This window comes from Euwallacea fornicatus, chromosome 24 (assembly GCF_040115645.1).
Source record: "Euwallacea fornicatus isolate EFF26 chromosome 24, ASM4011564v1, whole genome shotgun sequence".
In the NCBI taxonomy this organism is placed as follows: domain Eukaryota; kingdom Metazoa; phylum Arthropoda; class Insecta; order Coleoptera; family Curculionidae; genus Euwallacea; species Euwallacea fornicatus.
The window spans coordinates 145,669-164,821 of NC_089564.1; the positions used below are offsets into that span (position 1 = coordinate 145,669).

The following is a 19,153-nucleotide window of genomic DNA, read 5'->3' on the forward strand; positions in this document are numbered from 1 at the left end:
TAAATTAAACTAAATCTACGGGCCCCAGAATTTTAGTTTTTTTCGAATTCCATTATTTTTTTTTTACATCGTTTTTTAAAAATTGAACAGATTTCATAGTAGGACTTAACGCTTCATGTTAGATAAGTTATATATTCGTGAAACCGAATAATTTTAATGAATTTATTTGACGTCAGCAAGGGACTCCTTTTAATTTTAATTTAACTTTAAGGAACTAAATTTTAGAACAATATCGTATGAACACAATCAAAGATAGCATAAATGATAAGTATACAGTTTTTGTGGGCCGGTAAATTGCATTGAAGGGACGTAAGTTCTTGAATTAGATTTTTTCTATCTTTGGAGTTATATGCAAAATGAACGTACTACTTACAGAAGCCAATCCAGGACATTCATAGACTGTATAATTTCCTTCTTCATCCTCCTCTTCTTCACTCTCTGACTGAGAACCACGTCCTTGGGTGTTTCTGAAACAGACTTGAAAGTTAATCGCCTCAAATTATTTATCTTCATATCTAATTATTGTTGTTATTTCAAAAACATTATCATCGGGCCAAATGCAATAATAAAACGCAATAGTTAATCTTCGCAAAGCAGTTATATTATGACATCAGATTAGCCAAAGCTGTGTAAGAAGGAGATTCTTTCAAGAATATTATGTAAAGAGGAAAGGTAGCATCATTTGACTTAGCCAGGCGTGATATGGACTTGATTGAATTTTGCTTAAAACATTGTACGCTCTTGATGTGTTGGTTAAATCCGCAGCCGCGGTTCGCCAAATATTAATCAAGTTTTATTAGACATTATGGTTGGTAGAGTATGGTGGCCCTGGGCAAACTATTATAATTGACTCTTTTTTGGCCACTGCTCTCTCAGCAGATTATCGTCCCACGCTTATCGCCGCTCGGGGCTCTCTAATATACTAATGACTGTCGTAAAAAAATCATATAATAAGTATACTATGTAATCAATATAATAACTAACCGACGCATGAGTTTATCCAAAATACAACTTTTTATTGTAACTTTCAAACGCAAGATAAACATTTTTTATCCCCTCACTAGACTTCTCTCCAAAAGAAATATTGAAAGTACTTTATTTATTTATCTCTATGTTCTGTAGTTACCGAGATTTCCTATATTAACATTAATATTTATCTACTCAGTAGATTTGTATAAAAAAGTATGACAAAAGTAGATACTTTCCAACATCTTCAAATCTTATCCCCTGACATTGTCCAATTTGCTCAGACGTCTAAAATTAAGAAAACAGGAAAAGAAAAACTCTTACCTGCCCATCGCGATAATTTGCTGCTTTTGATGTTGATAGTGATACATTTGGGCAGACTGAGCAAGTTTTCTGTCGCCTGCCTCGTTCCTTTCTTTCTTGTCGTAATCCTTATTTGGACCCACTATGCCATACGATGGATAATCGGTTTCTTCTGCATTTTTCATGTGCTTTTGTAAGCTGAAATAAAATGAGCTGGTAATTTAAGACAATCAAGAAAATTCTATAAAAGAAGAAACCTCAAGGGTGGCAGCAATTTAGAAAACTAATGTGGAACAGACTCTGATTTAAATATGCAGATCAATTCGCCGCACATCTGGATGACGATGAAAACGCCAAGTAGAAAAGGATCTTTGTTAATTTGTTTCAGGTAAATCAACACACACTCATGCGACAAATGTTTTTTATAACCATTGTAATTATGACACTCACCATTTCCTTGTAAATAAAATGGCTGCCGTAATAACCAAAATTATGTTTTATTTTTGCAACAAATAATACATAATTATTTTCACTATTATATACATCCTAGCTTTTTAATGTTTTTATATTAATAATAAATATAATAAGTGTGAGGTGTTTAATGGTATATTTAAAAACTACAAGAACTTTTGTGTATAGTAAGTTTTTGAAAAATTGATAATGGATACTAATAGAAGTTAAGAGAACGTTCAATTTTGTAGAGAATTCCCTGAATTATGTTTATTACAAGAGATAAAAGTAGTTATTTTGGATGAAAAAATAGGGAGAAAAAACTAAATTAGATTTGAAACACAAAAGGACAGCAAACAAATCATAACACCCACCTCGATATTTCATTTGAATTTCATTTCCATAACAATCACAACGGAATAGGTATGAAGATAATGACGGCATTGCAGCCGGTTAACTAGTTATGTAAATAATGAGTTATATACATATGTATCATTTAGAACAGGTCAGAAATTGCATTTTGCACTCAATGAGCATGTCTAATAACTGTGATTTTGAAAGGTAATAGTGGAAAAAATGTTAAATTGGGCTAATTTTTTTCATGCTAAATCTATTAATTTTTCGCATTAAAATTTTTTGAAACAAATTGATTTTACTGAATATCTCTGAATTTAAAAAAGATTTAATATTGAAATGATTCGAAATAATAGGAGTCTCGGTTGAAAATTAGGAAGATATACCTGTGGATAGTTGGAAAATACAATTTTTTTAAGACTTAAAGCTCCTTCTGAATGCGTTACGAAAAAGTTGTTTTCCATGACGCAATTAAAAGAAAATATGATGGAGATTTAGAAACGCTTTATTTTAATTTAAGTTGTTAGAAAATTGGATTTGATCAACATTCATTGGCTTTTGAAAAAATATACATATATATGGCAGATTCAATCCTATTTTTTTTCGAAAATGGTTTAATATAAATATACATATATAATATTAAATGTTAATTATTTGGAATTATTTTACAAAAATTAGCAATATACAGGGTGCTCTCTGAAAAAAACAAATTCCACCGAAAGCAGGAACTTCCTGTTAAATCTGGAATAAATATTTGTGAAATATTTCTATTTTTACTTCTATAATTTCTTTAAAAATCATACATTTTTTAAAATAATTGTCTAAGATCTTGGTTGCTATTCGGTAGCAAAGTCAAAGTAGCATTCATTATCATAATATTTATGAAACGGAAACCATTTTATATTATAGATTGCTGTTCCAACAAAGGCTCCCTGAACAGAAAATATTATTATATATCGTAAGACTTTGTCGTTCGTTATATAGGGAGATTCGTTATAGGCAACTGATGAAAAAAGTTTTCGATTTTTATTTTAACCAAATGCCAAATTATACAAATTTTTGTGGTGGTAAATAGGTGTATATTAAATGAGAAAAAAACAACACAAATCTTAAATAAAATCGAAGTTTAAGGAGAAAAGAAGCCCGTAATTTAATTTTACACCTTGTGGTTTTTCAATATCTCTTGAGTTATTTTGTTTCGCAAAAGATCTGTTGCATTTAGAAAGTTTTTATATTCTGGACCAGTCATCTGTACATAATATACTAGGATTTTTGAAGCAGAAAGTTCCTTTTCAGCTGTGAAGATTGAAACTTTGTCATTCCTGTCAACTTCCTTTGCATCACTCGGACCGTTTTTGTATTGATTATCGACAGTTATTCGAAACATGTCAATATCATTAGAAAATTTCACAACTTCGACATGTTCGTCAATCACGTCATATTAATTTAAGGAAATTTTCTCAAAATTAGAATTCTGGTGATTTTTTACTCATTCGCTTAAATTTCTAGCAGATGGTTCACAGCAGCGTCTTTCGACGGTTCATTATAACCAAGCTCAAAGCTCCAGAAAATAAGAAATATGGCATGTTATAATTGAATAAAAATATATTAGTTTTATAAGAATTTAGACGGGACTTTTTTGTTCATTTGTTATAAGCGAATGTTCATTACAGCTGACTTCTGCTTTATTTATTAATTTGCACTGGTTTTAATTCATTAAAAAAAAATGTTCTCTAAAAAAAATTATTCATATGGTAAACCTACACTGTTTAAATCATAAGTTAATGAGACGGCGTAAAAATGAAGATATTTCTGAGGTACATTTGTTACGCCACTGCTATCAGTCAGAGTAGCCGATAATATTGATTAACTTAATCACTGTAGTGCGTTTAAAATTACGACCAGTTTTCAGAGCTCGATAGAAAGGAGTATTACACAATCTCTGTTATTGTGTTTGCAATGTGTTATCGCTATAAGTACGTCACTGCTTCCTACGAAATTCGAAACTTTCCCTACCGTAGTAATTTTAAATTTCTGTGTAATGGCTTTTAATCCTAACGGTAAGCTCATATAATGATATCTTATTGTCTTTATCTGTAATCTTCATTTTCGACAAAATGTATTGGGCAGATGAACGTTGACTTTAAGTCTAAAATTACAGAAGGCCAATGTGTTTATCTCTGTTGAGCTAAAAATACATACAAATTCTGTATACATAGAAAATACGGTAACTGACATTTTGGTTAATATCAAGTTTGTGTGTGTAAACAATGTTAACTGCAGCAATAAAACAGGTACCACTTCGATCTTTGGAAAAAAGTAATTAGATGACGCTTTAATCAGTAGTGCAAAAGATGGTAACTATTTTGCTTAGCATCTAAAATATGGTATATGTAGAAAATGGCGTCTATATTTAAGTTCAATTTGTCAGCAGCGGGTCAATATTTTAATTCTACTAACAAAAACACGTTGGAGAGTAATCCTTTACTCGACCTACAAAGACTTCGAATTTTTTTTAAGCGATAAGAACAACGGCCGTCATAATACGAATCTTTGGAAAGAAAAACGGAAAACTGGACACACTCTAGAACTTGAATTCTCAGCATTTTTGCATACATGTTCATGCGAACCCTTATTTTCATGACAATATGAGGAATCTACTGGACGTTTTCATTAGTTTATATCTGAACAATCTTTTATAATTATTTCATGTCGAATCAATATTTTTTAGTTTTCGTGTATAGTTATTTGACTTGTTCTCCATGTGGATAGACATTTCCTTATTTTCAATTAATGCACAACTCTATAAAAATAAACAATTCATTCCTTCAAATGCTTTTATTGTCAGTTTCGAACATTCACAGAATAGTATTTTTAGAATTTAAGATCGGGATAATAATTGATATCAGAACATGGGTGAGTAACGGGCAATTGCACTAGTAAAACGTGTTTATGTCACATATTCAATGTGTAAACGTTTTATCAAAATATATGCAAGTATAAAGAGTTATTAATTCACCTCATTTATAGGGAAACAGTTGAGATATCTCAAACTTACAGTCAAGAGGAACTATTAGTTAGTGTTTATCAATTATGTAGGTATTGCAGAGAGTTGTCCTAACTTCAACTATTGGTTAAGCTTTAACTTTAGTTTCATAAAGATTTTATCTATCGGTTAGTTGTTAATTGACAGTTGCACTGGGCATTAACGAACTGGTCTTATGTCAGTTCAATTATATCGAGCATTATACTTATTACCCATTCGAGCAATTGGTTTAATATAATAGGTAATTAGTGCATTGGCCCTTGACGCCACCCATCTTTCTGATGCTACTACTACAATATAAATCTGAGTATATCGTTAATAAATAGGAAACCCAGGCATGCAATACAATGTAACATGTATTTACATTTAATGTAATATAATAATACAATACTTATACTACGCACCACTCACACCGATATGAAGTTCAAGACACGTTGATATGATTATTTTTGTATATTATTCTGGGGATATTCGCGGGTTATTTTTATTCGTCGATGCATCCATCAAGTCCGTTCCGTCGCCTTCCGCTTACAAATCTGAAATCAAAAAACGACATGATGGAAACTGATCGACGGATGCATCCATTAAATAAAAATAATGTAATTCCACAGCTACATTGCTACTACGAGGCCAAAGGATTCATAAACAGTAGAATCATAAAATGTCTTCAGAGAAAAAATATCTGACTTGACCCAATTCAACATGAACTAACATGCTGAGTTCATGTGTTCATGGATTGTATCAGGTATGACACTCTGGTCGCTCTAGAAGTTCTACATTTGATCTTTTGATGAAATTATGTCAGGATTTTAAATGACTCCGATTTGAATGGGACTAACCTTGGGAACCTTTGGGGACTCTGGTTGAAACTGTAAACCGCATCATTTTTTCGCTACTAGCTTTAAAAGACATTATTGTCAAGTGTAATACATTGAGTGAAATATGTTTTCTTATCCTGTTTTTAAACCTACTAAAAACAGGTTAATAATTATACGTGAAATGGCACATTATTATCCCAGTCAGCTAACGAAGAAATCGATCGCAACGTCGTCATCAACTCCATTATTGTGCAACTCATGATTGCTATAACAATGAATGTTAAATAAAACTCATTGGATTAAATTTATGCTTAATTTGGGCAAGTTCCATACAATTTTATGAAATTTAATAGGTATATTAGCAATTGTATCAAAAACTCTAAAATTTTTTACTCTGGTCAAACTAGTTGGTCAACGCTGCTTTCCTCCTAAAGTTAAAATACATCCACAATACCTTAGTCACGTGTTAAAATAAATTTGTATCCATCACTCAGTATTAAGAATGAAAGAAATTGGTGCGGATGAACATACATAAGAGAAAAGTCCGTAAAAGAGAAAGCGTTCGAGTAGAAATAGTGAGGTAACTCGTCTTGGGACATACTCAGCCCTATGGGTGTACTCCGATTTTGTATGCACCAATACCTGATGAAGTCTATAAATAGAAATACGTGTCGGCAGATTCTCTGACATCCTCTTGTCATCTCTATTTGAACGTTTATAACTTTCACGGACTTCTCACCTACTTTTTTTCCACTGTCGAACATCACAAGATGTATTCATGGGGATGGTGCCGTGGATATCCTGAACGCATCCCTGAAATCGGGAAAACTTTGGATGTTTCCATAGTAAGCTGAGCTGATGCCTGCCTGTGGTTGTGTCCTTTTTCTTGCCATCTGTTGCATGCGATACCCGCATGTTTGTATGTCTTCGGACAATTGCAGAGTGCCCGAAGACATACACTTTGTACGCACACACTTTGTATACACACACTTTGTACGCACATATGCCTAACGAAGCCAATAAGTAGAAACATTTGCTACATACAATAGTATATTCTATGTTAGAAGCGAAAAGGATATTCTTCATGAAATTTTAGGTTTAGGCGACGCGAAAAGCTGCAATCGATGCAATAACGATCAGCTTCGGCAGTGTTAAGCCTGACATCGACTCGCAAGACTACTGTGTCTAAATAAAGCAAAATTGCTAGCTAATTGATGAATTCAACTTTTTGCTTTCAAATGAGAGTTCAAAAAGGCTAGTTTCTATATCAGTAACCGAAAAATGCATTATATTATATCTGCTTTATTCTAATAGAATTATAGTTTCAGTTACTTGATTGTATTAGGACCATAATGATTCAATTTTTGGTGGAAACACAATATATTAAAGAGTGGTTTACAATCAAATCAGGTAGGAAAAAATTAATACTTATTTTGGATATCTAAAAATTATCAGTTGCCGGAGTGTTTCTTTTAAGTTAATTCAAGTAAATGTTCGCTAAATTCTGATTAATGAACGAATCAAAAGTAATAAAAAATTTCTTTGAAATAAAAAATCATTTTATATCAGTTTATTTATTTTAATTATTTTCCTGCCCAACGACGAGATTCACATTATCGGTCAAGCAATAATAATGATTAGGCCAAATTACACAAGTAGATATTATTTAGTATTAGAATTTGGCATTTCAAAATCAATACAATGAATTCTTTGATTCAAGTTGGACCTTTATTTCAGTGAATGCTACATTTAGTTGATAGGAAATGTAGACAAAACTACAATGAAGAAATGAACTTTCTACATTAACGAAAATATTAGTTTGCTCAATATCAAATATTCGATTCATGTAGAAAAATCAATCACTAACCTCTTCTATTTCATTAAATGTTTCATCTTCAAGGTTTATCAAATAAACTGTTACAATCGAAATAGCTCTCAAACCAATTAACGCAAAAAAACATTATTTTGTATCTGAAGAATTTTCAATCGAATATGAAAAGTTGTATGAATTATGAACATTTTTGATAGATATGCCAATATGATTTTTTTAATAAAATTAAATAAATTTTTTAGACTACCTTAAAGGTAATTTACGAGAAGACATATTGATTATATTGAAGAATACGGGCGCATAGATTCAATCTCACTGCCAGAATATTCTCATAACTAACAAAACAATGCAATATTAGATGGGCATTTTTGTAAAGGTATGGTAAGTAAATATAAACTGAAGCCTCATTTGGTTTTCAGAACATCAACACTTGCGATACAACCCTCTGAAAGACGAATGGGTCCTGGTCTCACCACATCGGTCCTTAAGACCTTGGAGTGGCCAAACAGAAAAATTAACAGTTGAGAAAATTCAACGCTTTGACCCTAGCAATCCTCTATGCCCAGGGGTGACCAGATCGTCGGGCATAATCACACCCCAATATGAAACAACTTATGTGTTTACTAATGACTTTCCCGCTTTGCTGGAAGAAGGGCCGGAAACTGAAGAATCCGATGACCCCTTGTTTCAAATTAAAAGTGCGAAGGGTACTTGTCGCGTTATGTGTTACCACCCTTATTCTGATGTTTACTTAACTAGGTAAGACATAACATTCTCAGCAGTAATATGTGAAGTATTTATAACATTGCTGAAAATCAAGTAGGAAAGTTTATTACCCAGAACCATTGTGAACGTTATTATTATTGTGTATTAATCAAAAATGCATGACCTGAACCAGGGAGCACTTCTCAGAAAAATAACATATAAAAAAGGCTGTGCGATATATTTTTAAATTTTAGTAACGAAATATACTTTAAGGACTATTTTTTAAATAAAAATATACAGGGTGTCCCAAAATTTAATCCCTTCTTCCAAAACACACAAATCCCTTATTCGATTCAAGTTTTCATTCGTAAGACCATATGCCCAAAACTGTCCTTTTAACATTTAAGAAAAGTAAGATATGGCATTGTTCACATTGGCCGACGCTCCAAAAAAGTTTAATAAATCAGAATTATGTCAGGTCCACTCTCTACATGCGTATTAATACTACTTGGTATTCAATTAAGGTAGAAGATTGAATTTAAATCATGCAATGACAAAGTGCATATCTTGACAATTTTTCCCAATAGCCCAGACCGACTTCAATTGGAAATTAAAAACAATTACAAATGTGAACCATTTGCTTTTACAAACTAAAAAAAATTCTTGACAATGCCAACATCAAACCACTAAATTCAAATACATGGTCATGTAAGGCCAAAAGAAACTGAGACAGACACCATTTAGCTACCTTCTCCCACCTTACTACCTGGTCACATTATTAATAATGTTAAAGAAGATGCAATGGAATTATTTTAACTAAAAGTAAAGCTAGGCAAAAAAATCCAGAATGCCTGCCTTCGTTCAGATACACTATACATAGATGACCAAATCCATGTTTGCTCATGATTTATACAATCATAGTGAACAAAATATAGTGGTAAGGCATATCTCTATATGCATGAAATCTATATTGAAACCTTCAACGCTAACAAAAAACAAAAAAATACAGCTAAATAGAATTTTAGAAATCTCGGGCAGAAGAGTTATATAAACCTTTTTAGGCGTCTTACGAGGGTTATATTAAGAAAAATTTCGAGGAAGAATCAATCTACACCCATATGGAAACATAAGGTGAAATAAGATTAATTTTGCGTTTTATGTTACTTTGATTTTAGGCTTGGGAAGGTTGGCTCGAAGAAATATGAAAATACATTAGTACCTGACATATATATATAGTTCTGTGCTATATAGTAATACTTTATAGTTAATGCATCGAAATATAATTTTCAACCATTTTAATTAGATTTAATTATAAATAACGTAATGATAACAATTTTTTAGCTATAATGAAATAAATGAGAGAAACATCTGGTAAATAATCTGTTTTCTCAGACCCGCACAACTTGGAAGTGGGAGAGAAGGATAGATACCTGATTTGATAAATACGGTTCCAAGCATTAATCCTATATTACAAATATTGACATCCATATCTGGCCTTCGTTTCGATATTTGCGTGTTCTATCTTATCTGCGGTGACTGACTGACCTACATAGATTCAGAGTTATTTCTTTGTTAAGTAAAACATTCCTTTTAACTGGCGCTAAACCACTTGAGAGTGGAATGTCTAGAACTGGGGTCAGTAAATGAAGCTCTTGGAAGTGTTTTTTTTAAGGAACACGGCCATTTAAATGTTAAAGGGATTTTTGAAACAGTCTTATACATGTACTCATCTTGTATATAATATTATATATTATATTATATTTCTGCTTTTTTCTCAAAATTACTTCATTTAAGTTAACCTTTCATTTAAATTAACATTTTGATTATTTGTATCTAAAGAGTATCCGCTTAAATTGTGCTGCATATTTGTGAAACACCGTATATAATCTATAATTTTAAAATGTGTAAATTTCTAATGCAGAAAGAAATTCCATGCGTTTTTGGGACACCCTTTCATCTTTATACCGTCTTTATTTATGACATGGTTTTCAGCTTGTCAACCAAACAAGTAGTGGATATAATAGACGAGTGGGTTCGACAAACTGAAGAAATGGGTAAAAAATACTTGTGGGTACAATTATTTGAGAATCGTGGACAAATGATGGGCTGCTCTAATCCGCACCCACATTGTCAAATTTGGTCATCAAGTTTCATGCCCAATGAGCCAAGAATTAAAGATCAAAATCTTAGAAAATACTATGAGAAACATGGGAAGCCATTGCTGAAAGATTACGTTGAACGAGAGCTTAAAAAACAAGACCGTATCGTAACAGATAACGAAGAATGGCTGGTAGTGGTGCCTTATTGGGCGGTCTGGCCTTTTGAAACTATGGTCCTACCTAAAAGACAAATCCAAAGGTTCACAGACACCGATGAAAGGCAAAGAGTAGCTTTAGCCAAAATCTTGCAGGTCTTGGTAGGGAAATACGATAATCTTTTCAAATGCAATTTTCCTTATTCCATGGGGTGGCATGGGGCGCCTACTGGGCCCGTTTTAACAGAGTGTCATCCGCACTGGACTTTCCATGGACTTTATTTTCCTCCATTACTTAGGTCTGCCACTGTGAGGAAATTTATAGTTGGTTACGAGTTACTGGCTCAAGCTCAGCGAGATTTGACACCAGAAAAGGCTGCTGCCTTGTTGAGGGAACAGGAAGATAAACGATTCGAGTGATTCTTATTTTATATTTTGATAGATTTTTGATGATATAAATAAACTGGAATTAAAGTTTTAATGTCTTTTGCTTTCTGGCGATATTCAGGTCGAACTTATCGAGAGACCATCGTCTATTGCGAAAATAGTCGACTATTCTCTAAAAAACACTGATATTTGATAATTCTGGTTTAAACTCTCAAGTCAAAGTCATAATTTTTTTTCGGTGCATGATTCAAATATTCAATTTCACTAGATGTTAAATAGCTAGTTAAGCTGTACTGGTTAAAACAAAAAAATATTTCAAGTACTTACTTGTACCATCCGATGGCAACGGCGGTAAGTCCTACTGTTGCGGCTGCACTAATACCAGCAACAATAGCTATGATGTATACTCCAGCGGTGTCTTCTTCTGAATTAGGCTTGAAAGGCACCATTTCTACGTCTTTATTGACAAATGACCTGAAATAAGTATTGGTGGTTCTAAATTACCCCAGATTAAAAAAAAAGCGTGAACAAATTTCTTCCTATTTTCGTCTCTTTTCTGGTATTTTACAGGGCGTATCAAGAAATTATCGGTCAGAAGTGTTTTGAAACAAAATTTGTTGCATGTATATCTATCGTAGCTATGCCCAACCTTAAACTCTATTTTGAATTTGATACATTTTACAATCAGGGTGCGAATTAAGTTAAGACATGCAAGTCTTGTTAGCAAATGTTTCCACAACACTTTTGACCAGGAATTGGTTGATTTACTTACTCTAACTGCAATTCTTCATCAGGAAGACTCTCTTGTTGTTGATGTAGATCACTTCTTGAATTCATCTTTGGTTTTGATATGACCGAAGGAGTATCCAGTATGTACGAATGAACAGGACTATGCATCGGTTTTATCGTTATTGTATCTTCTAAAAGATATAACTAGTAATATAGGTTGTTAATTACTTAATATTAAGTTAATTATTAACGTTTTAGTCTAATTTTTATAAGTGGATAACTCGGAAACTCCATTAATTATTAGGAAATATTCGAGTCATGAAATATCGACTTATAATTTTTATTATTTGATTTTTTGAGCATCGTACAGGGTAGACCAGTAAGCATGGCGAAAAAAAACATCAATCAATCTATTCTAAGAATCTCATTTAAAAAAATATAAATTAAAAACGGTAAATTTTTTCGAGACCTCTGGTATATTTTTCTTTTATATAATATCAAAATATACATAGTAGTACTATTTACAACTCTCGTATTCAAATTGTTGTAATTCCAACGCTAAGACACTGGTGGCCAAAAATTGGCAGCCAATTTTGTAACAATTACTGAATACTCAAAGGCGTTTCATATTTTTTATATGCTCATTGTGTGTGCCTGAACCGAGTATAAAAAGTAGTTTTTTTTTGTAATTCGCAGATAAAATATAGACTGTAGAGCCAGTTTACTTCCAACAAGGTCAAAAGATGGAAAAATAAGAAAACACTAAAATTGAACGATTACGCTTCTAAAAATGGGCCGAATTTAACCACGTTCAGATATGAGTCGGAGCTTGAAGACAACTTATGGAGTCTATAAACATCCTCTAATTTACTTATAATAATGTCTAGGAGTTGAAAGATGGAAAGAAACTAAAAAGGGGTGATTACGCATTTGAGAGTGAAGACCCAACTTGGCCGCGTAGAGTTTTGGATTCTAGTTAGCAGAGGATATATGACTTCGATAAATATTCTCTAACGTGAAATGCGGTCTAAGAGTGGAAGAGATATAAGGTTTTTACCTTTTTTTCAACAAATTTGTGTTGTTTTTCTTTTTTTGATATGTTTTGGTTTCGTAAAAGTGGAAGATCAAAGTGCGGACTATTACAGGGTTAGTTTTTTCATAAATATCCCAATAGAACGACGATTTAAAAAAAAGTTATTTATTTTAAGTGGTCGTTTTACGTAATTTTTAGACGCGTGCTTAACCTATTTTCATATTTTCAGAACTTATTCAACGAATAAGTGGATGCGTTGGCTTATATTTAATTATTAATTTAATTGTTGATTTTGTTGGAACCCGAATAAACAAAATTTTAATTGGCCTTTTGTGTTAAACAAGTACCATTTCAAATTGAAAAATTTTATTAAAACCATTATTTGCAGAAATTAAATAAATTTTTTCATGTATGAGTTTTGTAATATTGTAACGAAGTTGTATTATATTATGATACAATTTATCGGATTATTACCTAAACAAATAACCAAGAAAATGTGAAAAAGTACTTAACGTAAAATTTATGACAGGCCACCGATTATATACAGAAGGATGCTCCCGCTCGAAGGATAAGGGTGAAGGTCCTATTAGCTCTAATCCAGATTCGAGTTGCAGTTAGCAAATATGTAGAATTTATGAAGTACATTCTTCAATTTACTTTCAACAGAACCAAAGAGTGGGAAAATTCAGATAGGTAGCTACTTAAAAAAAAACAGTTCTAGGTATTTAATATTCATGTTTTGATCAAGTATGTGCAGCATTAAGGTGGTATTTTTAAAGTCCTTTTAAAAATTGTTCAAATATATACTAGGACTATAGTCCTAGTATACATTTGTTATAACTAACATTAAATTACAAGGGGTATTTTTTTATTCTTGCTTAAGAAAAAACTTGAGAAAATACTTAGTAGATTGAAATATCAGCAATTTATCAATGCTAACGCCGCTTTAATGTATGTTATCTGGAATTAATTTAGCTAAATCGTAATATTTGCAGAATAAACACTAGTTTTATTTTAAAAATTCCCACGAATACACAATGATTATGAATTATTATCATTGCAGCTCCAAAATTTGATAGCATTTTTAATTAAAATTTATGGTTATTACTAATTTTAAGAGTGTACACGCTGTGACGTTCCAGTTGGTGTTACGAATGTACAGGGTTAAATTTATTTTGGGATCATTCCACCGTATATTTTTCCATTATTGTTGAGTCCCAGAACAAAGACACGTTGTAAATGTTCAACATCAAACTAGGACTCTATATAGGGTATATTCTTGATATTATTAATAACCGCAGATTTGAACTAATTGTGTCATTAATGTTATAAGCCCTATAAAAGCCATTTTTAAACTTTTTCACTCAGTATATCGCTAACGAAGCATTTCCAAATTTATATTTACTTGAAGAAAGTACCTTAAAACCGAACGGGGAATTCCTCTGTTACCTATTGATATGTCATTAATTAACACTGTGTATGCAACAAGAAATATTCATCTACAAAACGTGCAGATATTATGAATCAGAAAAAAACAGCAATTCCATTTAAAAAATACAATATTCTAATTTTATTTGCATACTAAAGAAATGCAAATGCATTTTTTCCATGTTGCGACAATTTTCATATCGGGTTAAAGTTAATAAAACGCGCTGCATTATGAAGGTCAAGGAACGTAATCTAAATAATAATTTATGTATCTGAGCTTTATACGCCTTATTTTAATTAATAATTCAAAACTGTTACCTGTTTGCACAATTTCCCGATAAAACCTCGGATCCGCAGGCTTGACAGCGAACTCATTCGGATTCTCCACCAAAGGAATTTTATCAAAATCAATGGTTTGAGGAAACTGCTCTCCTTCCTTGAACGTATAGTCGTCATGACTATTATGCATTTCCTGTTTGTCTTTCTCTTTCGACCCCAAAAAATCATCGAGATTAAATTTAGATTGGAAATCCGGGGCTACAAGTCGAGGGAAGAAAGATGGGGAGAAAGTAGGTTTTGGAATTGGTATTCGGTCTTCTAAGTCTTCTTCTCGTATTCTTTCTTCTTCGTCTTCCCCATCGGTGTCATCGGTAGTGTAGGAATTATCAAATTTCTAAAAACAAAACTCTGTTAACACGAAATTAGACAAACAAACTATGTACATAGATTTCTCTGATGTTGGTTTTTTTTAAGTCTGCGACTTAGGGCATGTATTTCGTAAAACAAAACAGCATTTATTGCGGAGTTTAAATAAAGGTAATTTTCTCTTGTAATTTATATCGAATAAAACTTTTTTGTATTTGGCACAAAGAGGCCTTTGTAAGTAAATTTCGTATTAATAGGTACGATAAATCGCCGGATGTGGTAGTTGTGGCTTACACCATCTCTAGGAGCAAGTTTATTAAATTAATACGAGGTTCTAATTAGGGTACGATATTAAAGTTCAATACTGATGGCTTTTTGACCTATCCAAAATGATTGATATTTATAAATAAAATTGTACAGGTTCAAGAGGGAACTTGTATGTAAAAGATCAATAAACAAATATAAATTTACCTGATCGTAGATGTTCTCTATCACAATCCTTGGGAAACTGGTATATATAGGTGCCTGATGATGTAGCCTGAGTTCACTCAATTCCTCGTCTTCATTTTCAGAATTGTCATCATCGTGATAAGCCTAAAAATTAATATGTCAATAAAATAAGCATAAAAATGCCTCAAGAAGTGGCGATGTGATTGACGAATTAATTTATTCTCCCAATTGCGTCAACCAATCAATAATCAAATTCTTTTGTTTGGAACAAAAATAATAAATTTCCAGTTCAAAATACTAAAATGATTAAGTAATGTAAATGGAATTATTTAATTTGGGAAATGGATTTTGGCGCTTGCAGTGTAATATTTTATTATATATTAAGTATGTAATAGAAGGTTTTATAAGACAAACTAGTTTATAGCCGAGCGAACATTTTTGCCAAAGCTTTCACAAAAAAAACGCACACCTTTCGAAGTTACTCTATTCTTTCTGAATTAATCTCACAAAGTGCATAATGAGGCCTATCACGACATTCTAGTGGTTTTCACAGATTATTGTGATGACCTAAACATCTATTTAAACATTATAAAAACTCCATAAGTTTAAATTAAACTCACCTACCACTAGTATCATATTGTTGGTTAGTTTACGGTTTGGTAGTTTTCATGAAGCTAAGCTAATGAAGGCCGAAAAAAAAAACAAAAGACAAAGAGGATTTTTTTAAAAAAAGGAAAATAGAATTAGTATAATATATAAAGAGATTAAAGTAAGTCTTTTAGTCCCACAGCGAAATTTTCTGCTCGACAACAGCATATCGCTAAGGGATTAAAAGACACTTTAGTTTCGAAGTATATATAGGATTATGGAAATGCACCGCTCACCACTAGGATCTCAAAAACCGTAAAAAATACAAAGTCAGGTAAATTTGGCTACACCTGCGCATTCGTATATACAACAAAATTACGTTGAAAAATTTAGAATATTCAAACTATTCGCCGAAATATTTGGAAAATTTCTATATATGAATTAAGAGTTTTCGTGTTCTGAGCTTTTCTCATCGTTAGGTTTCTTATGCGACGTTTCAGATTTGTGCGATCACTATTATTTTAATTTTGTAATTATTTTTGAAAAGAAGTCTCTTGAAAATTATTAGACTTTTAAAGGAATTTTAAAAAAGGCATCTATAGCGAAAAAGGCGATGAGAGTGAAACCCCAAATCTTGTCATTGATTCATCAATTGAAAAAAGATACGGTTAGTTGGGACTGCATGCCATTAATTATATTGTAGATACTTGTCTATGTTTAAATAAATTCTCATATTTAGGGGGTTTCAAAATTTGTTGTCGAGTAATTATTTTAAATCCTCATAGAGACAGAAGAATAACCTAAATGCAAAAGTTATAAGACTTACTATGTACTTATCAAATGCTGCTTACTAAATATTAAGTAGTGAGTAGTATATAACAGATATTGTGCTAATCAGAAAATGTGTTTCTCATTTTTAAATGTTTTTAAACAGGTTTCTTTTTTATTTAGTGAAAACGAACTGTAGTTCCATTGAAAACAAAATAGCTTTTACGTCTAAAAACTAAAAACTCCAACAAGGAGTAACCCATCGAAAATTTAAATTGTGTTCAAGATGTCAATGTTTGAAATGCTGCACTTTTTGCATTTTCCTGACTTGTGACTTCGTTAAATTTTTAATGCTGTCGAAATGGCTTTAACACTCGTATCTTAGTTTTTCTAGAAAAATAGGAATACTAAATTTAACATCTATCACAAATAGAAAAGAAGTATAAAAACCAATTTGATAAAAAAAAAGTACTTCACTTATGCCTCCCTTCCCCACCAGCCGAATTACCGCCAAGGGTAGATTTTTAACGTTATTCTTCCCACGATTTTTAAGTGCTAAATTAACATTTTACAAAGATAAACAAATAGTTCCATTTGTAAGTGAAATCAAGCCACTGTACGTCAGTTCAGTAAGTTCGTTACACAGCAAGCAGTTAGCAATCCAAGATAAACAATATTCTGTTGGATTTAGTAATTGAGTCATTTAATTTTTCCGCCCTGATATTAATGGTGGAAAATAACAACTATTTTTGAATCAAGTTTTTCTGTTACGGTAATGAAATCAAAGTTTATGTACTAACACTCTGTCGAAAAGAATATTATTGTTTCTTCTTAGCACAGGTCTTTTCTTGATGCTGTGTTGATTTTATCGTTCTTGCGACAATAAAATCGAGATTGGCAATGATAATGGGGCCGTTAAAACTGAATGAACCAATTACTTAACAATGCTTAAATTTCGCTTTTAAAACTTATAACGTAAGTGCTCAATTACCTGGGACCCTATTTTATAGGGTAATTACTTTACAAAATATTAGTTGTTAAGTGTATTGTTTTTTTGAAATGCACTTTATTAAAACCTACTTTCTGAGCTTATACCTAGCGATATTGTTTTGAAATAGGGTAACGTAAAAATGTATCGTCTAGTTTTATAAAGTTTTAGAACATACTATAAAATATGTCGATCGTAACTTCTTACATCCAGCTTTTATTATCTCGTCTCAAAGCCCTTTACAATTCCGAAAACCTTTCAATTATATTGGAAATTGTGATTTTAATATTTTTTAGTTATAAAGTTTCACTTTGGTATATTTTTATGACTAAAGCAGAACTGCAGTAAGTTCAGTTCTAATTTAAATATTCAGTTATATATACATTGTGCCTGGAAATGCTTTTTTTTAAACATCAGGAGGCGTTCACTTGAGTCATTTCTTTAAGAAAATATCAGATGAACATAGATTGAAAACTTTTTGTTTTTCGCTTTTTTTCATTTTTAATTGTTTTGGAACCACTTGGACATAGTATATTAGACTCAGTTCCATATCCTTTTGTGTAAGTTTCCGAATACGGGCAAAATAGGGCAAAGTCGTAAGGTTTTTTTGCGATCTTGACAAAAATAGGTCGAAAACAGGTATAGATACGAAAAACATGTAAGAGATAAAAAGTACATAAATTTAACAAGGTATTCGTATTAAAGAAACCAAGCAGCCAATGGCCCAACGTAAAAAACTTTGTAATGGGGAAAAACGACTGCGAAAGACAAAAAAGCGTCTATATTGAGAAAGGAATTTTAATTTCCGAAACTGTATACGTACAACAAAAAACCTTCGGGACCGCAAAAAAGGACCTGATTCCACAAAAAGACCGTCCGTTCGATTTTTTTGAATAGCTCTAAAGTAGAATGTAAAAAAGATGATATGAATAAATGAAATCTATATCTAGGAACATAAGCACTTGTGAATTTATGTTGATGCATACAGAAAATGACTTCTTAAAATGATCGAATTGCAACCATGACTTACGGTGTGACAAAGGAATTTTCAGATACCCTGCATAAAGTGTAAGAATATAAACGAATAAAAAATCTCAATGGAAAAACCTCTAATCTAAACAAAATTGCTGAAGCTACTGCATATAAACTTCAAAACTGCAATAATAATTACCCTCCAAATTCAATTAGCGACTTCCCAGTCTCGTTTGTGTCTCAGAGTTTCGCATGCAAGCCGGAATTTCTGTTTGAAAAATACTAAAGCGCACGTAGGGTAAACTAGATGGTTTAGAATTTGTGTAACTTTGCCAGGCAATATTTTTGCAGTTTAATGGAGAACAAGAAGCTATAAGCCAACCAAATTTTGAAGCCAATTAACAATAAGATTAAAACAGAAGAGAAACGTCTAAACTG

The 19,153-nt window shown here is 31.9% G+C and overlaps 2 protein-coding genes across 5 annotated transcripts in view; one reads left to right on the top strand and one right to left on the bottom strand.

The window, feature by feature from the left end:
- LOC136346701 (uncharacterized) overlaps positions 1-19,153 on the bottom strand; it is a 43,985-nt gene that overhangs the window by 1,464 nt on the left and 23,368 nt on the right. The window contains exons 4-9 of one of the 2 annotated variants that reach the window (XM_066296062.1): positions 15,421-15,543; positions 14,623-14,977; positions 11,887-12,034; positions 11,442-11,588; positions 1,291-1,467; positions 374-467 (exon numbers count right to left, since the gene is read on the bottom strand). In XM_066296062.1, coding sequence (XP_066152159.1) covers positions 374-467; positions 1,291-1,467; positions 11,442-11,588; positions 11,887-12,034; positions 14,623-14,977; positions 15,421-15,543 — 1,044 coding nt within the window. Of the gene's footprint in view, positions 1-373; positions 468-1,290; positions 1,468-4,896; positions 5,656-11,441; positions 11,589-11,886; positions 12,035-14,622; positions 14,978-15,420; positions 15,544-19,153 lie in introns of those variants that run through there. The other variant, XM_066296063.1, reaches the window with a different exon arrangement.
- On the top strand, positions 3,955-11,208 carry Galt (Galactose-1-phosphate uridylyltransferase). Of its 3 annotated transcripts, XM_066296071.1 has the most exons (6): positions 3,955-4,133; positions 7,034-7,207; positions 7,260-7,347; positions 8,188-8,527; positions 10,466-10,831; positions 10,884-11,018. In XM_066296071.1, the coding sequence occupies exons 3-6, from the start codon at positions 7,290-7,292 to the stop codon at positions 10,891-10,893; spliced, it is 774 nt and encodes a 257-aa protein (XP_066152168.1). In that variant the 5' UTR covers positions 3,955-4,133; positions 7,034-7,207; positions 7,260-7,289; the 3' UTR covers positions 10,894-11,018. The 3 variants fall into 3 exon arrangements, with proteins under 3 accessions (XP_066152168.1, XP_066152166.1, XP_066152167.1); XM_066296069.1 differs by having other exon boundaries at positions 3,957-4,133; positions 10,466-11,208; XM_066296070.1 differs by lacking the exons at positions 7,034-7,207; positions 7,260-7,347 and having other exon boundaries at positions 3,959-4,133; positions 10,466-11,208.

Bases quoted from the DNA above. Each gene is read 5' to 3' on its own strand.
- Galt (XM_066296069.1), top strand. From the start codon at position 7,290: ATGATTCAATTTTTGGTGGAAACACAATATATTAAAGAGTGGTTTACA. The intron at 7,348-8,187 runs GTAGGAAAAAAT...TTTGGTTTTCAG, and splicing joins GTGGTTTACAATCAAATCAG to AACATCAACACTTGCGATAC. The intron at 8,528-10,465 runs GTAAGACATAAC...CATGGTTTTCAG, and splicing joins TCTGATGTTTACTTAACTAG to CTTGTCAACCAAACAAGTAG.